This window comes from Salvia splendens, chromosome 3 (assembly GCF_004379255.2).
Source record: "Salvia splendens isolate huo1 chromosome 3, SspV2, whole genome shotgun sequence".
Lineage (NCBI taxonomy): Eukaryota > Viridiplantae > Streptophyta > Magnoliopsida > Lamiales > Lamiaceae > Salvia > Salvia splendens.
Genome location: NC_056034.1, coordinates 22,446,759 through 22,462,834, shown reverse-complemented (window position 1 = coordinate 22,462,834; position 16,076 = coordinate 22,446,759). Strand labels below are relative to the sequence as shown.

Here is a 16,076-nt window from a genome sequence, read left to right as displayed (position 1 = left end):
AGGGGTAGATTTAAATTTACAAGTTGTCGTGATAATTTCGTTGTTCGTAATTGTTCAGATCTGATTTTGCTCTGTTTTTCATGTTGATTTTGTGAAGAAGATGAAGTTGTTAGAAAAGCTTTACTTTATCATACGCTTTGCAGGCGACTGACAGTTGTTCACTTTATTCTGTTTGTCTATTTCAGGAAAGTTTTAGTATGAATTGATCAAGTAGATTTTGGTTAAGCTTTAGCATGTGGATCAGTTTAGTAGTTTAGTTTCTCAAGTTATGTAGTTAACTTAACCCACCCCTGGAAAGTGTGGCCGCAACCATTCTCAATCGTGTCCGCAACAAATGTAAAACACATCGTCTCTGTGGGATCGATCCTTACTTCCCTATACTAGTTAATAGTATTGTGAGTTAAGTTTTTGAAAACACTCTTGAGTCCATCCCTTCACCTCACTCAAGTTGAATTAAGTCGAGTTGATCAGTCTGAATCTCCACTGGACCCACTCACCAATATTCGCAAGAAAAAAGGGCACAAATAGACCAGCTGGATCAGTTTGACAATCCAACTTGAGCAATCCACAATGACAAAAAGAGGAAAAGGAAGAGAAGGGAAACGCAGCTTTTCATGTCTGCTCAGCTTTTACGACACATTAGATGATAACTGTTTCCGGCGAGTCGCCATGTCCTGAAATCGCCGAAGAATAGTCTCATTTCCAATTTTTTTGAAAATTCCCCTCTCAATGTATACAACTAAGATATCATTCATTCATTCGTCTCTCATTCTATTGCGCAAATCTGTCTTAATAATTTTCATGGAAGAAAATACTCTCTCGACAGAAGCTATTGCAACCGGGAGGATCAATGTCAACTCAATCAAATGGTACACCAAGGGGAAAGCTTTATCTCTTGCGGTAGAAACCAAAATCTTTACTAAATTTCCCAAATCTTCAATGTTGAAGAACTCAACTTTATCAACCATATCATTGATATAAGTTTTAAGTTTTAAGTCATCCGGATAAAGTTCTGCAAGACGAACCAACTTGTCAACATTGAAGTTAGCAAGTGAGTTTTTTTGTACTAAAGCAATTCATGCAAGTAAGCAATTTCGTATTCACTTCTGGGAAACGATTCTCCATCTCTTGAGTAAGTAAATCAAGAACCTAACAATATAAAAATGTGAGTTAAGTATTAAATAGATAATTAATTGTAATCATAACTGAGAAATAAAATGTGAATCTTACATGACAATAAATCTCCACTTTGTAATGATGATAATTAGTAACACGCCCATCCCGCTTCATACGCACACGATGATTGATGGTATCATTCATACTAATGACATCAATGGAATTAGCCACACAAAACTCTTCGACTTGTCCCAAGAATTCATTCCACCTATTCTCTCTCAAATCTCGCAAAGTCCTTTTGGTTGTATCAATCAAAGATGTAGCTTGAACGATATTTTGATATCCAAGTTATAGAATTGTTGACAAATCATTCGTTGTCCCAAGCAACTCTATCATCAAGTGTAAAATAAAAACAAAGTCATAGCTCACCATCCTCATGACCAATATTTTTGATATACCTCTATTATCAAGATTACAACCATCTTCAAATACATGTTCAAGCACTTCAATTATCGATGACCACATTCTTTTTAAACGTATCAAAGTAGTAAAGTGTGACCCCCATCGAGTGTCGCCCGGTCGCTTTAAACTCATCTCTTGATTTAAACCTCTTCCACTTTCAATTTCTCCACTTTCTATAGCTTCGACAAGCTTTTCATGCTCAATCTGCCGTAGTTTGTCCTTTATTTTACAAGATGAACCACATGTGTTGATAATCATAGTGGCAATGGTAAAAAAATCACTTATAGCACCATGTGCTTTTGTAACATTTATCACAACTAATTGGAGCTGATGGGCAAAACAATGAACGTACTTGGCATATGGATTTTCATTCAATATAAGTGATTTCAAACCATTGTACTCACCTTGCATATTTGATGCACCATCATAACCTTGACCTCTTAAGCGTGACAAAGATAAACCATGCTTAGCAAATACAAAGCCAATCCCTTTTTTCAAAGATTTTGCCGTGGTATCAGTGACATGAACCAAAGCCAAGAATATTTCTACAATCTCTCCACCATTGTTAACATACCTCAGAACCAATGCCATTAGTTCTTTTATCGATGCATCGCGCGCTTCATCAACTAAAAGAGAGAAATTGTGATTTTTAATATCTTCCAAAATAACGTTTATAGTTTCAACAGCACAATAATTTGTCAATTCCTTTTGAACTGAAGGACTAACCATCTGATTATTGCGAGGAGCATTCTCCAATGTCACCGCTGCTACCTCAAGTTTTTGCTCACGCAACCAATCAAGTATCTCTAGAAAAAGTTTCCCCTATTTTCAGACTCCAATGATTCATCACTTCCCCGAAAAGCCAACCCTTGTTTCAACAATAATCGAGTCACATTTAAAGAAGCAGTCAAACGAATCCGATAGTTGACTTTGTCTTCCTTATCAAATTTCATCAAATTGAATTCAACACTTTGTCTTTGATTTTTAAATCCTTCAAAAAGTATTCTTGCCTGATCATTTATGCTATTAGCTGAACCCTCATGTTCTCTAAAAATAGCAAGAGCCTTTTCCAATTTTTACACCCTGTACTCATAAAGACATCATCACCAAACCGATTGTCATTAATAGGCCTAAAAAGATAACACCACAAACAAAATGCTGCATCTTTATCCACACTATACTCTAACCAAGCATGTCTTTCAAACCATTTATATTGGAAACTCCTTTTCTCCTTGACAAATGAGCTTTTCTTAAACACATGACCTTTAGGTTGGAAAGGTGCCCTCGAGATGTATTCTCTTCGAATGCGATCCCTATCTTGGACTTCATACTCAACAATAGGTCTCCGTTTTCCCGGGTCACAATCTATGTTTTCCGCAATAGATTCAACACTTGCAACATTAATTCTTTCTTGGTTCATGATCGGATTCAGAATTGGAATGCTACTTTCATTTGAAGCACTTGTAGTAGTTGAATCATTCCTTGGTATTTTGGAAAAATGCTGATGCATAACTACAATCAATAACAATAAAATTTCTTAGTGCTAGATGATACACATTCACACAATAACAACTTTACAAACATACTATTTGGACAATGTAAATGATTTTATACTAATTCTATTTTTACCGAACTATCAAATCCAAGCCAATTAATTAGTTATGAAGATTGAACATTGAAGCATACTGTACAAATTAAATTTAAAAATCATTGAGGCAAATAAAACATTAAACATGAGAAATTGAAATTGAGCCTTGAGATTTGATAAATGGGATGTGTTGCACTAAGCCCTAAATTACATACCCAGTATGATATATCACCTATTTACATCAATTCTTATCTAAATCGCGAAAGGCACGCTGAGGAACTCCGGCAGCGGCGGGCGAAAATCTAGCAATTCGAAAATCTCCAGCCTCCAACTCCAGGCGTGAAGTCTCTTTCTTTGAAGGTTTGGGAGGGCTTAGGGTTGGCATTGTTTGTTGGGTACTTAGTTTATTAAGTTAAAAGGCTCAAAATAAAAAAGCAGTCCAATAATGAATTAAATAGCCCCAAACAAATAAGCTCACTTTTCTTCTTCTTCTTCCTCAATTTTCAATTTCAGAAATTAAAATTGAGGCGGACGATTGGAGTACAGCATGTACAGGGGAGACAGAGTTAGGGCTCGTCAGCTCGCTCCGGGGCGGAGACGGTCGGAGCACGGCGGTATAAGGGGGTTCGAGGTCCGGTGTCGGGTAAGCCCCCGCGCCATGGATCCGTCACTGGACTCAAGTAATTTGAAACTGATGGAGCAATAGTTTTCAAATCCTACGACTAAGTTAATTACTACTTCACTATGACAAAGTAAGGCAAATGTTGACATTTTACAGAATTAAATTACTTGCATTGTTAATTACTAAAGTTTAAAATTTTATACTGCTAAGGTTTAATTGTAACGCCCCTGATAATAAACAAAGGAACAATAATGATAGTAGGGTTCATCGTGAATGACGAGTTTTAATGTAAAATTGGTAAAGTTTGAGAGATATAGAGAAAAAGTGATTGAAATATTATTAGTGGAAATAAAATTTATTGATATAGACAAAATATTTATAATAAATAGAAAAACACTAATTTTGATGGATTGCTAAAAATAAGATTATTTTTTCGGACAGATTTATGATTGAACTACAAAGTAAGGATCTAGTACGGTAGTTCGAATGCCATGCACCTAAGTTTTTAAAATATCCTCACAAGGATCTACGTGTAACACCCCAACCAAGATCAGCAATCAATCGAATAGGAAATATCACACAACACAGAGCCTCAATTATTTTCATGTAATATTGACAAATATTCATAGTAACCTCAGTAGTAGTTTCTAACATCAATAGTTTAATAATATTTATCATCAATAATTTTATTATAATCAACATTATCATGAACCATCACATGTTTATCATAAACAACCATATTGCTCGGTCTCAGATCATAAGTACTTAAACAATCTAGTAGTGATAAACCCATATGACGGTGCCACTAACCCACATAGGGGACGATAACCCGCATAGGGTGTTGATAACCCACAAAGGGGTGACGATAACCCATATAGGGTGCCGATAACCCACAGAGGGTGATGATAACCCATATAGGGTGCCAATAACCCATATCGGGGTAACGATAACCTATATAGGGTGCCAATGCCAGTAACCCACATAGGGCTGCTTAATCATCACATACTCCCAAACAATACTACAATCATTTAGTAGGCCAAATATATTCAAATAAAATCAATTCTATAATCACAGACACAATTAAGCTCACACTATAATAGTATTATCATCCCACAGTTACAATATGCATTTTATCATTTCAAGACTACGCATGTATTCCGATCAATCAATTAAAAAATTCATAGCATCAAACTTCCACATGTATATTTGGATCACATTAACTTTCAACATATTTCATTCTCCAAACAATTATCACGTAAATCATATTAATCCATCTCACACACCCATTTCCTATAACCCTTTCCTATAAACATCAAATTTCTTAGATTCAGTCATCAATGTACGTTCGATCATTTCTTTGTCATTCAACTATAGCATTTTTATTTTTGGAGCTTTATGAAACATTCTTATTATTATTCTATAATCACATACTAGTCAATAATTAAGAATTAATCGTATGCTAATTCATTCTCACGATCCAACATGGATTTATCAAACTAGGCATTTATAAATTTTCAAATAAAGCACAATAGTTTAGGATAAAGGAGTACCTCAAGTTATCAGAAATTAGGAATTGGGTCGACTATCTGACATTTAAGGTGTTAAATCTTGAAGAAAATTGGTTAAGGTGAAATTTGGAAGAAGACGGTAGATCTTCCCCCAATTGTTGTCCAAAATGAGGAATAAATAGGAATAAATCTCCAGAATCATCCGCATTGTTTTGATTTTATTAGTTAATTACTTTTCTAAAATATTCTAGATTATTCTATTACCATTTACTTTACTTCAAATTTCACACGTCACCACCATTTACAGAGCAAAGTATTGCTTGTATCTATTTATTTTAATATCCATTTCTTTAATATATGACACCATTAGAAATTTCTATATTTATTTATTTAAATCTAGAGTATTCCATCCCTTCATGATTGTGGAGATAAAATTATCTCCATCACCAAACTCAATATATTTCTCGGCAACTGCAGATTAGGGAGAAATATTTATTCAACATAGTTATTGCACTATAAAATAGGAAATACATGAAATTGAACTCTTTTGAATTTTCTATAATAGTTTTTAAAATCATTCTCTTTTTAAATCCTTAATAGCACATGAAAGTTGTCAGAATTTAGTAAAAGTTATCTATTTAATTCTCTAATTATTCTTAAATGTACTAATACTAATTTTAGCATTCCATAGAAATATTAATCAATTATCAATTTCAAACCATTTTTTTTGGATTAATTCCAATTTGATGACTCTCTTCTTCTTACCATAGTAAATTTGTCTAATCCAATTTTTTGTGATGTTACACTAAGCATATAATCACATTTCAGATACTTTTAAACTATTTCGAGTATTTTATGCTTTTTGTTTTTCTCTTTTAACCATTATGGAGTAGCGCAAAAGGGTATAAAAGACTCCAATTAGTGAAAAAGTATGATTATATTAATAAATAGATTTTTTTGTGAGGATATTATTTTTTAAACTTAGATGTATGTAGCGTTCAAACCACCATACATCATCTCGGTTAAGATGACATATTTCTTAGTCAGCACGAGATTTTAAGAGTATTTGGTTAATGTAGTTAATTGGAGCGAGAAAGATTGAATATAAATATTAAATTGAGCAAGAAAGAGAATTGAATATAAATTAGAGAGAAAAAGAGTTGCTAGTGTAATAATTGGAGATAGAAAGCTGTCAAATATAGAAATAGACTATTATCTTGGTTATGATAAATTAAAAAGAAAAAGGTTGTTATATTAATTGCAACGAGTGAGTAGTTTACTCTACTGAATAATTAAAAAAAACTCTTGAGTAATGAATAAATAGTTCTAGTTTTTTATATAGATTAAAATGGAAAATATTCCCCATTTAGTTATGGACAGAAAAAATTGGTATGGATTGTGGATTGAGGAAGTAGTAATCGGCATCCGTGTTTCAGAATAAGAGCAAGATTTATAGAGGAAGAAGGGGGAATTGAAGCTCTGTAACTTCAATGCTTCGTTGCCCATCTCTCATTGGTTTATCTCACGGCCATGGCCACCCTTTATCATCACTTATTACCCTCTTTTCACTCTCTTTCCCCTCCTAAAATAACATCCTCTTTCCATCCTACGCCATCCTACTCCGCCCCCAACCGCCGCCACAACTCTCATTACTCTACAATTTCCGCTTCCGTCGTTAAGAAATCCCCCAGGTTATTGCCCCCTCTTACGTTTCTTCAATATCGGATGTGCTGTCAAAGCTGGAGCTAATTTATTTCTCTTTTCGTTTTCCCAGAGCTAGTAGGAAGCCAAAGAGCGATGAAGAGCTTTGCAATGATATCAAATGTTTCTTATCCAGCGTTGGACTTCCTCAAAATCATGTGCCTACGATGAAGGAGCTGTCGCTCTATGGAAGGTCTGATTCTCATGGATTTTTTTGTTGTTGTGGTGAAGTGCCAATGCCTCGGATCGGAACATATTAATGATGTGTGTAATCTGTTTAAAGTGATTTTAATTTTATATGCAACGCAAGTATTGGCCAAGTTGTACATCTTTTGTAGTAAGATAAGCAAGTGTTTGCCAATTGACATTACTAGATATTGAAATTTGGATTGAAGTTTGTGATCATTAACATGGAGTATTTGTTGCAATCGAGCTATTGATTGCAATGGATGTAAGTCTTTGGACTCGAATCTAACTAGGATTACCTGCTTCACTAATGACTAGCAACCAAGGTGCATATAATAATATAGAAAGAGGCAAGGCGCAGCTATTTGTATGCTGCAAGAGTTGACTCTTATCTAACATGAGAAGATGTAGAAGCCAAAGATTATTTTGAGACCTTCGCTCGATGTGTACATGCCCCTGGTGTATAGAAAACTGTTGTTTTGGATTCCCATATCAGAGCTAGGTACATCCAAGAATAAAATAGAGCGCATAGTTTTCTTGTTTGCCCAAAATGCATTAAAAAAGTGAACTAGTTATGAATCGTGGAGACTGGGACAGACTTATGGTTATATAGTCTCTATTGTGTCTGGATTTGAGATTTTAAATGTGACATGGGAATTGCCTGTCTAACTGAAGACCTAATTCTATGTGTAGAATATTATAATTTGGTATAAAGTTGATTCATGATCATTGAAACATCTTGCAAAATGTGAAGCGAGAATAACATAGAAGTACATATATTTCAAGCCTTCAAGGAACCTACCTTGTACATTTACTTTACTTAGTGTGATTTGAAGTTCAGAATTTTGCAGGCAAGATCTTGCAAACATAGTCAGGCGTAGAGGATATAAGTATATTCGACAGCTGTTAGAGACTTCATCTACAGAAAACTTCATTGGATCAGATACAGAAACAAGTCAGATTGGGAATCCTGAGATACTTGGTGTGTCTATGATCAACCCTGGATTGAGGAAACGTGTACTTTTCTCATTTGCAAATATACTGTTCAAGCTTTACATGAAAGTTTTTTGTTTTTTGTTTTTTGTTTTGTGTTTTATGTTTTACCTGAAAAGGTGAAAATGACAAGCAGAATGTGTTGTTTGTGGGAGTACCGTCAGATCTGACTATAGAGGAAGACACTAATAGTTTCATAGGGGAAGATGAAGGACTCCAGATAAACGATCAAAGCTCTCCTGCTGCTGATTCCTTATCCTTGCAGGAAAAGGTGGCCAGGTTTATTCAGCTCGGGGAACTGGATGCTAGTGAAGGTAAGTATAGTTGCACAAAGGAATCAATTATTTTATAAACGAGACTGTTTTTTTCAGTTTTCTAGCCTATTTACCCGTTTACATACTCCCTCCGTCCCACTATAAGTGGAGTGTTTCTTTTTCGGCACGGGATTTTATGTAGTGTTTCTTGTGACTTGTGAGTTAAGTTGAGAAATAAAGTAAAAGAGAGGAAAAAAGTAGAGAGAGTAATGTTTTCATTTTTAGAAATGTGTCATTTTGAGTGCAACATCCAAAAAGGAAAATGTGTCACTTAGAGTGGGACGGAGGGAGTACTTAATATTAGGGCAATTGTGCAATATATTATACTCCCTCTGTCCCATAAATAGACACTTTTGGGATGACATGTATTTAATGCGCAATTTGTAAAGTAGGAGAGAGAGAGAGAGAGAGAGAGAAAAAAAAATGATTGGAGTATTGTTAGTGGGGAATGAGGCTCACCTCACTAGAGGGAAAAAAAAGTTACCAAAAATAGAAATGGACTACTTTTATAGGATGGTCTAAAATGGAAAGACTGTTTATTTTTATAGGACAGAGGGAGTAGTATTCTTTCACGTACCATATACATTTTCTTATCATTGATATTGCATCAATTTCGCTCATCAGCGCATGAAATTAATCCTCATTTATATGGTACTTAAACGATATCGATATGAAATATGTTCTTGATCCTCAGATGGTGAAGGAAGTACCAGTGAAGAAAAGGGTGACGAAGAAGGGAAAACAATTGAATCTGAAAATTCTAATGAACCTGAATTTGCACTGAGTATGTTAAATGGAATTTCCACTGCATCGGCATTGAAGGTTGAAGAACCAGCATTAGAAACTATCACCTCCAGGTCAGTTTAGTTCCCTTTCTAACCAGAAGGTATGTGAGTCGATTATTGTTTTTTGCTCCCAGTACTGTACTTATTATCGGGCAAAACCTGAAAGGCTATGCATGAGCATACTGCTGACTTCCAGGGATTAGCATTACATATAAATGCGAACAAACTTCCAAAAGGTTGTGGCAATTCTCTTTCTTTGATATTGTTTTCGTCTCTTCTATGTAGAAATAGTTCTATTTCAACAGAAGAACAAACAAATACTAGTGGTGAGGATATGGATGATGAGGTAAGTGTAAATTAATATATTTTGTTGAAGATTACCAAGGCTCATCTGTTCTTTACAATGACTGATAAATGTATTTTTTGGCTGCCTATGGAAGAAACAGAAAGCGGAGAATCAATCATATATCAACCATCTTAGGTTCTTGCTGGTAATACTAACTTTATTGGCATGCTACTTTGAGAGCAGTGTCTGACTCTGCCCCTCAGGTACTTCTGAAGTCATAGCTAATGGTACTGTTGTTTCCTGTGCTTAGTATGAAAAAGAAAGGGAACTGGCCCAATTGAAGGAGCAGATTGAAAAGGAAAAGGTAATTATGTTAACCACTATATCAAGATAGAAACATGCTATCTTCTCTAACTACTTTAAAGAACCATTTGTCTGCTCTCTGATGATGGTGCAATGCGATCTGTGCGTGTGCATGTCTGCATTTGTTCTCATGGGTTTGTAGCTATATGTCTTTCTAAATATCAACTTGTACAATAGCTTTACAATGGAACTTACTCAAGTTCCTTGTGGAGATGAACTGAGAGCTAAACATCAAGATGTCTGACATCTCATCAAATATTTCATGTAACATTAATGGCAAGTTCACATTCAGAAAATCATATATGCTTACAGTCTGAAACTTTGGATAACAATGCAGGTATGAAACTTAGAGATTGAGATACATGAACTGTTGCTTCAGTTGTTGATGATGTAAAGATCATATTGTGTTCTTTAATTATGTGAAGAAAAGGTTAGTGGGTTAGTGGTAGATATTAGATAATCTTATAGGCTCAGGAACACAATCTTCAAGCCATGGGATTTTTTACTTTGGTGTTCTGAGAAAAGCATTTTTCAAAATGAATGCGAATATATGTCAGCAGTATTGTCTTTAGGCATCGGCTTCTTAGTGGTGTTATGCCGTCAATCAAAAGTTATTGCTTTTGATGATGTGGGGCACTGAACAATTAGCTTTAGTTTTGGCTATATTTTTCTCTGTGATGTTTTTTCTCTTACATGCTCATTTCTAGATCATCATATAGGGGTAGTTCTGCCTAATCCATTTCACTTATTAGAGAATATGAGTTTTATACAGCTAGAAAATAAAGTTACATTCCTGATTTCATTTCTACATTGCAGCTTGCTCTATCTCTTTTGCATAGTAAAGCAGAAGAGGAAATAAGCAACGCCCACGAACTTATTTCTGAGAAAGAGAATGAATTACATGAAGCAGAAGAAATATTTTCTGGACTAACAGAGGTACTTCATGCATTCTTTTACTCTTCAGTGATAGGTTTGTCTTTGGAATGGAACAGTTTATCTCATTTGCCTATAGATACAGCGCAAGGAAATTGAGTCTCTTATCACACCCTGTTTTCTGTAGCTGAAAAGTGACATACTTAACTGTGTAAGACTCAGCTCAAATATTTCAATCATGAATTATTAGATTACAAACACAAAGTGATCTGGGAAGTATGTGACATGCTGGAAACAAAATCTCATTTATTTGGCAATATATATTCGTTAAAGTTTAAGCTTCCAATTGTGTGCCATGATTTAGATTGGGGACAATGAAGATATTAACATGACAGTGTCTACACATGTTTTGTGTTGACTATATTAGCATTTTCTGAACAAAGTGAAGTTGTTTTCCTTGTTAGGTTGAGATGATTTACATTGGGGACAATGAAGATATTAACATGACAGTGTCTACACATGTTTTGTGTTGACTATATTAGCATTTTCTGAACAAGGTGAAGTTGTTTTCCTTGTTAGGTTGAGATCCAGTATTCAGGGGAAGCTAAGACTGTGGAGCTAGCAGGCAGCTTCAATGGCTGGCATCAAAAAATTCCAATGGAATCGCAATCAACATCATCAAGTGTCACTTACCCTACTGAATCCAGGTTTTTTGCGTCTCTTTATATCTTATTGGAGCTTATATTTTACTTGTATTATGAAAATAAATACAAGTCGGAGGCTGCATTCTGTAACAATTTGGCTTTTATCCACGATCATGGTTTGTTTGTGTGGCCTGATATTTAATAATGTCTTCAACTTATCCATTAACTCTTGGAAAATCATCTTGGGGTATACTTTATATTTGGTGCAAGTAAAAAGAAATAAAACTTAGATTGCAAAATTTGTCAGGACATCTCAAGATTGGCGAGTGTTGTTGTGGCTGTATCATGGAGTTTATGAGGTACGATAACCACAATAAATTGCATATCCTGTTTTATGAATGTACCCAGATCTTGGTTTTATGAATGTCAGCTTTTCGTCTTGGTAAAATTTGGACATTTAGCCGAAGTGTTAAGAGGTCAAATTATAGGCTCCACAGCTTCATCCTTATTTGGTCTTATACCTTGTTTTCGTGCAGATAAAGTTTGTTGTGGATGGTGATTGGAAAATTGATCCTGAAAGGGAGACAGTAAGCCGTAATGGTGTACATAACAACATTCTTCGGGTAGATAGTGTAGATGATCCTGCTACTGTGTGAAGTTGGGACTATATTCATATCTTGAGAAAAAAATGAGTAGGCAGGTAGGAGAGATGTCTTCCCTTCATGAATATCTGTTAATGATTTTTTTCATATACAAGCATCACTCTACGTATAATCATATTCCCTTGAACTGCACTCTGCACATGGAAGAATATCGCCTCGCACACGAGAGGGGTGTGTAGTAGCAACAGAAGCGCCTAGTCTTGACACTCTCCACTTCTTGATTTCTACTCTGCGAATGTGGATGTGTTTGCTTTGCTATCTGTTCCGTGAATGAGTTTAGATTTGGATTTAGGTGTTAGAAGTTTACTAAAGTTTAGGGTATTTATTACTACTAGCTTTTTTATCAGTTTTTTTTTACCGATACTGCATTTTGAGGCCATAGTCAGTAGTAGCTTTTTTGTACTCTTCCCAGAATTTGCCCATGCTACGGTTTTTATTAGCTTCAGATTTTTTGTTACAAAGTTGTAATTATATTTTTTTGTAAAACTCGAGCTCCACATGTCACCTTTTAATGAATTTAATTGGATTGAGTGCAGAATGACAGTAGTATATATAAAGGTAAAAAATAAATAAATACTAGTACTCCCTCTCAAAAAATAGAAACATTTGAAACGATATGGGTTTTAGTCCGTCCGCCATTAGGAGTCCCGGTTTACTTTTACTATAAATGGGAGGTACACCTCACTTTCTACTAACACATTCCACTCACATTCTATTATAAAATTAATATATAAAAATAGGTCCAACATTTCATTATCTTTTCTCACCTATTTTTTTTTATTTTCATAAAATCCGTGCCGAACTCAAATGAGACCCCTAATGGCGGATGGAGGGAATAATTATTGATTGATTAGTTCTATTTAAATGACCAAGTTTAGTCCAAGTTTATCATTCTTCTTTCCTTTTGTCATCCTTCACTTTGTTTCTTTATTTCAATATTAGATTTAATTTTATAAAATTAAATTTTAAATTTTAATTTTTAAATATCAATAAATTTTTATTAATTATTAAAATTATTAAATAACAAAAATTAATATTTTTAATCAATATTTGATTAGTGTCTAATATTTAATCAATAAGGTATGCCGACGCCAACTTAGTTTTAATCAATATTTAATAGTTTTAATGATAAATAGATCATATATAACATGATTTGTTCTGAAATAAATATGAATATGATGTAAGACTAATATAATTTTTGTTTATTTATTTGAAAACAATAAAACTAACTAGAAAATTTCAACAAAAATACTTATATATAAAATTTTTAGTAGTATCAAATTTTTACTCAACTTCATAATATTTAATCACAAGTAATTATAACAACCGAACGAAGGCTAGATAGAATAGATCTTATTTTTCCATCATGATTAATATTATTTTTCTGTACTTCTTCAATTCAGCTGAATTAATAATTTTAATCAATATTTACAGTGTCTATGAATTAATAGTTTTAATTAAAAAAATTTATTGATATTTAAAAATCTAAATTTAATTTTATAAAATTAAATCTTATATTGAAATAAAGAAACAAAGTGAAGGGTGGCAAAAGGGAAGGAGAATGATAATTTTGAAATAATATCAGATTTAGTACATCACTGAAATAATATCAGATTTAAAATGTTAAAAGTGTAAAAGGACCAAATTTGAGATAAACCCTTAGTCCAGGGATGTCTGATGATATTTTTAAAGTCCAGGGACTATGGGCGAGATAAACCCATAATCCAGGAACCAATTTTTTAGTTCACTCAATAAAAAATAGAGTGAACTGCATATTTTAGGACCTATACTTATCACGACGCACGTTTGCGGTCTCTATACTTGCAAAATATCATTTGCAGTCTCTATACTTGTATTTATGCACGTTTTAAGGTTCTTTTCACTTTTGACCTTTTTTGGACGAAAATACCCCAAAGGGTAAAGGGCAAATTTGTACGCTATTTTCTCTCTTTACTCCTTCCTTTTTCCTCTGTCTATAACAAAATTAGAACTGAAATTATGGATTGTCTATAACAAAATTAGAACTGAAATTATGGATTTCTTAATCTTATTTCCATGTATTCTGTTAAATTTTTTTATCAATTTAATCATATGATGATAAATTTTATATTTTCACGTATTTTTCCTTGATCACACTAGAGAATTTGTGATTATGCTTGGAATATTGTAGTATTATAATTAATGATTCCGTAAATAAAAGATTAAAAATTTGAATGACGAATTTCAACAAGTGAATATCTGAATCTAATCAATTGTAAAGTGAGGAATAATAAGTGATAAATGAAATGGATGAAATTATGGTAATTTTGGTTGTGTGTATTTAGCAAGTGGGCGGAGCCTGGCGCTCGGCGACTTATGTGGGTTCTCATATCAGAAACTTCTCTTTGCAATTCTAACAAAATAATGTAAAATAAACTTCTTAGTTACAATTGATTTGTTTTATTTCCTTGTAAAAATATGTCCCATCTCAAATTTTCTTGTAATTATACAAGTCATTTACACAAAGAGGAAAGAGGAAGAAGAAAGAAAAAGGACACAAAATAGTATATAAATTTGCCCTTCATTCATTTGGGGTATTTTCGTCCTAAAAAATGTCAAAAAGTGAAAAAAAACCTTAAAACGTGCATAAGTATAAATATAGGGATCGCAAATAATATCTTGCATGTATAGAGACCGCAAACGTGCATCGTGATAAGGATAGGTCCTAAATACTCAGTTCACTATAAAAAAGAGTAAATGCCAAAATTGGTCCTGAACATATAGCCATTTTACGATTTTGGTCATAAACATTATCTTTTGGATTTTTTGGTCCTGCACATATGGACATTTGATCATTTTGGTCCTCCGTCAATATTTCCGTTAAAAACTAACGGTCAACATTATCTTTTTGATCATTTTGGTCCTGCACATATGGACATTTGATCATTTTGGTCCTGCACATATGAAATTTTGATCATTTTGGTCCTCCGTCAACATTTTCGTTAAAAACTAACGGTCAACGGCCGATTTTTGACTAAAACAATGGGTTGGGTCGGGTCGGGTTTGGGTTACACGTTAAGAAAAATATAATATTTTCTTAAAATCTAAGCATAATATTTTCGTTAAAATCTAAGCATAATATTCTTAAAAAATTAATTAATATTTTTTAATTAATAAAATTAAAGTATAGTATTTTTTAATTAATTTTTTCATGAATTTGAAGAAAATATTATGCTTAGATTTTATTAAAAATAATTTTTTAATTATTTAATTTTATTATATAGATTTAATATTAGTATACTTTAATTTTATTATTTTGACTAAAAAATGATTATTTTAATTTGATAATTTTTTATTTTATCGTGTAATATCATGTTTAAATCGTATAATAACATCATGTTTTAGTCGTTATAATATTTTTAATCAACAAAAATAACTAAAAATTAAAGTTTTATAATTTTTTAATTAATAAAAAATAATTATTTTTTTTCTTAAAGTGTAACCCAAACCCGACCCAAACACGACCCGACCCAAACACGACCCGACCCAACCCATTGTTTTAGTCAAAAATCGGCCGTTGACCGTTAGTTTTTAACGAAAATGTTGACGGAGGACCAAAATGATCAAAATTCCATATGTGCAGGACCAAAATGATCAAATGTCCATATGTGCAGGACCAAAAAATCCAAAAGATAATGTTGACCGTTAGTTTTTAACGAAAATGTTGACGGAGGACCAAAATGATCAAATTTCCATATGTTTAGGACCAAAATGATCAAATGGCCATATGTGCAGGACCAAAAAATCCAAAAGATAATGTTTAAGACCAAAATCGTAAAATGACTATATGTTCAGGACCAATTTTGGCATTTACTCCTATAAAAAATAAGGAAAATGGTGGTTGGTGATTGGGGGAGTGTTGAGACACGTGCCAAAGAAAGAAAGGGCAAATTTAAAAGCGAGGAACATCGAATCGTGTCCATCTCTTTGCCTT

General features: G+C 33.4%; 2 protein-coding genes across 7 annotated transcripts; one reads left to right on the top strand and one right to left on the bottom strand.

The window, feature by feature from the left end:
- Positions 1–755: 755 nt before the first annotated feature.
- Positions 756–2,169, bottom strand: LOC121796752 (zinc finger MYM-type protein 1-like). Its single transcript, XM_042195539.1, has 2 exons — positions 1,725–2,169; positions 756–1,012 (listed from the first exon to the last, which is right to left on the bottom strand). The coding sequence occupies exons 1-2, from the start codon at positions 2,167–2,169 to the stop codon at positions 756–758; spliced, it is 702 nt and encodes a 233-aa protein (XP_042051473.1).
- Positions 2,170–6,645: 4,476 nt separating this feature from the next.
- Positions 6,646–12,589, top strand: LOC121795485 (protein PTST homolog 3, chloroplastic-like). 6 transcript variants are annotated; one of them, XM_042194024.1, is made up of 12 exons: positions 6,647–6,987; positions 7,071–7,190; positions 8,035–8,165; positions 8,341–8,490; positions 9,185–9,347; positions 9,561–9,621; positions 9,716–9,766; positions 9,872–9,925; positions 10,741–10,860; positions 11,377–11,504; positions 11,749–11,800; positions 11,978–12,589. In XM_042194024.1, the coding sequence occupies exons 1-12, from the start codon at positions 6,827–6,829 to the stop codon at positions 12,095–12,097; spliced, it is 1,311 nt and encodes a 436-aa protein (XP_042049958.1). In that variant the 5' UTR covers positions 6,647–6,826; the 3' UTR covers positions 12,098–12,589. The 6 variants fall into 6 exon arrangements, with proteins under 6 accessions (XP_042049959.1, XP_042049958.1, XP_042049957.1 ...); XM_042194023.1 differs by having other exon boundaries at positions 8,296–8,490; XM_042194022.1 differs by having other exon boundaries at positions 8,035–8,200; positions 8,313–8,490; positions 9,722–9,766.
- The last annotated feature ends 3,487 nt before the right edge of the window (positions 12,590–16,076 follow it).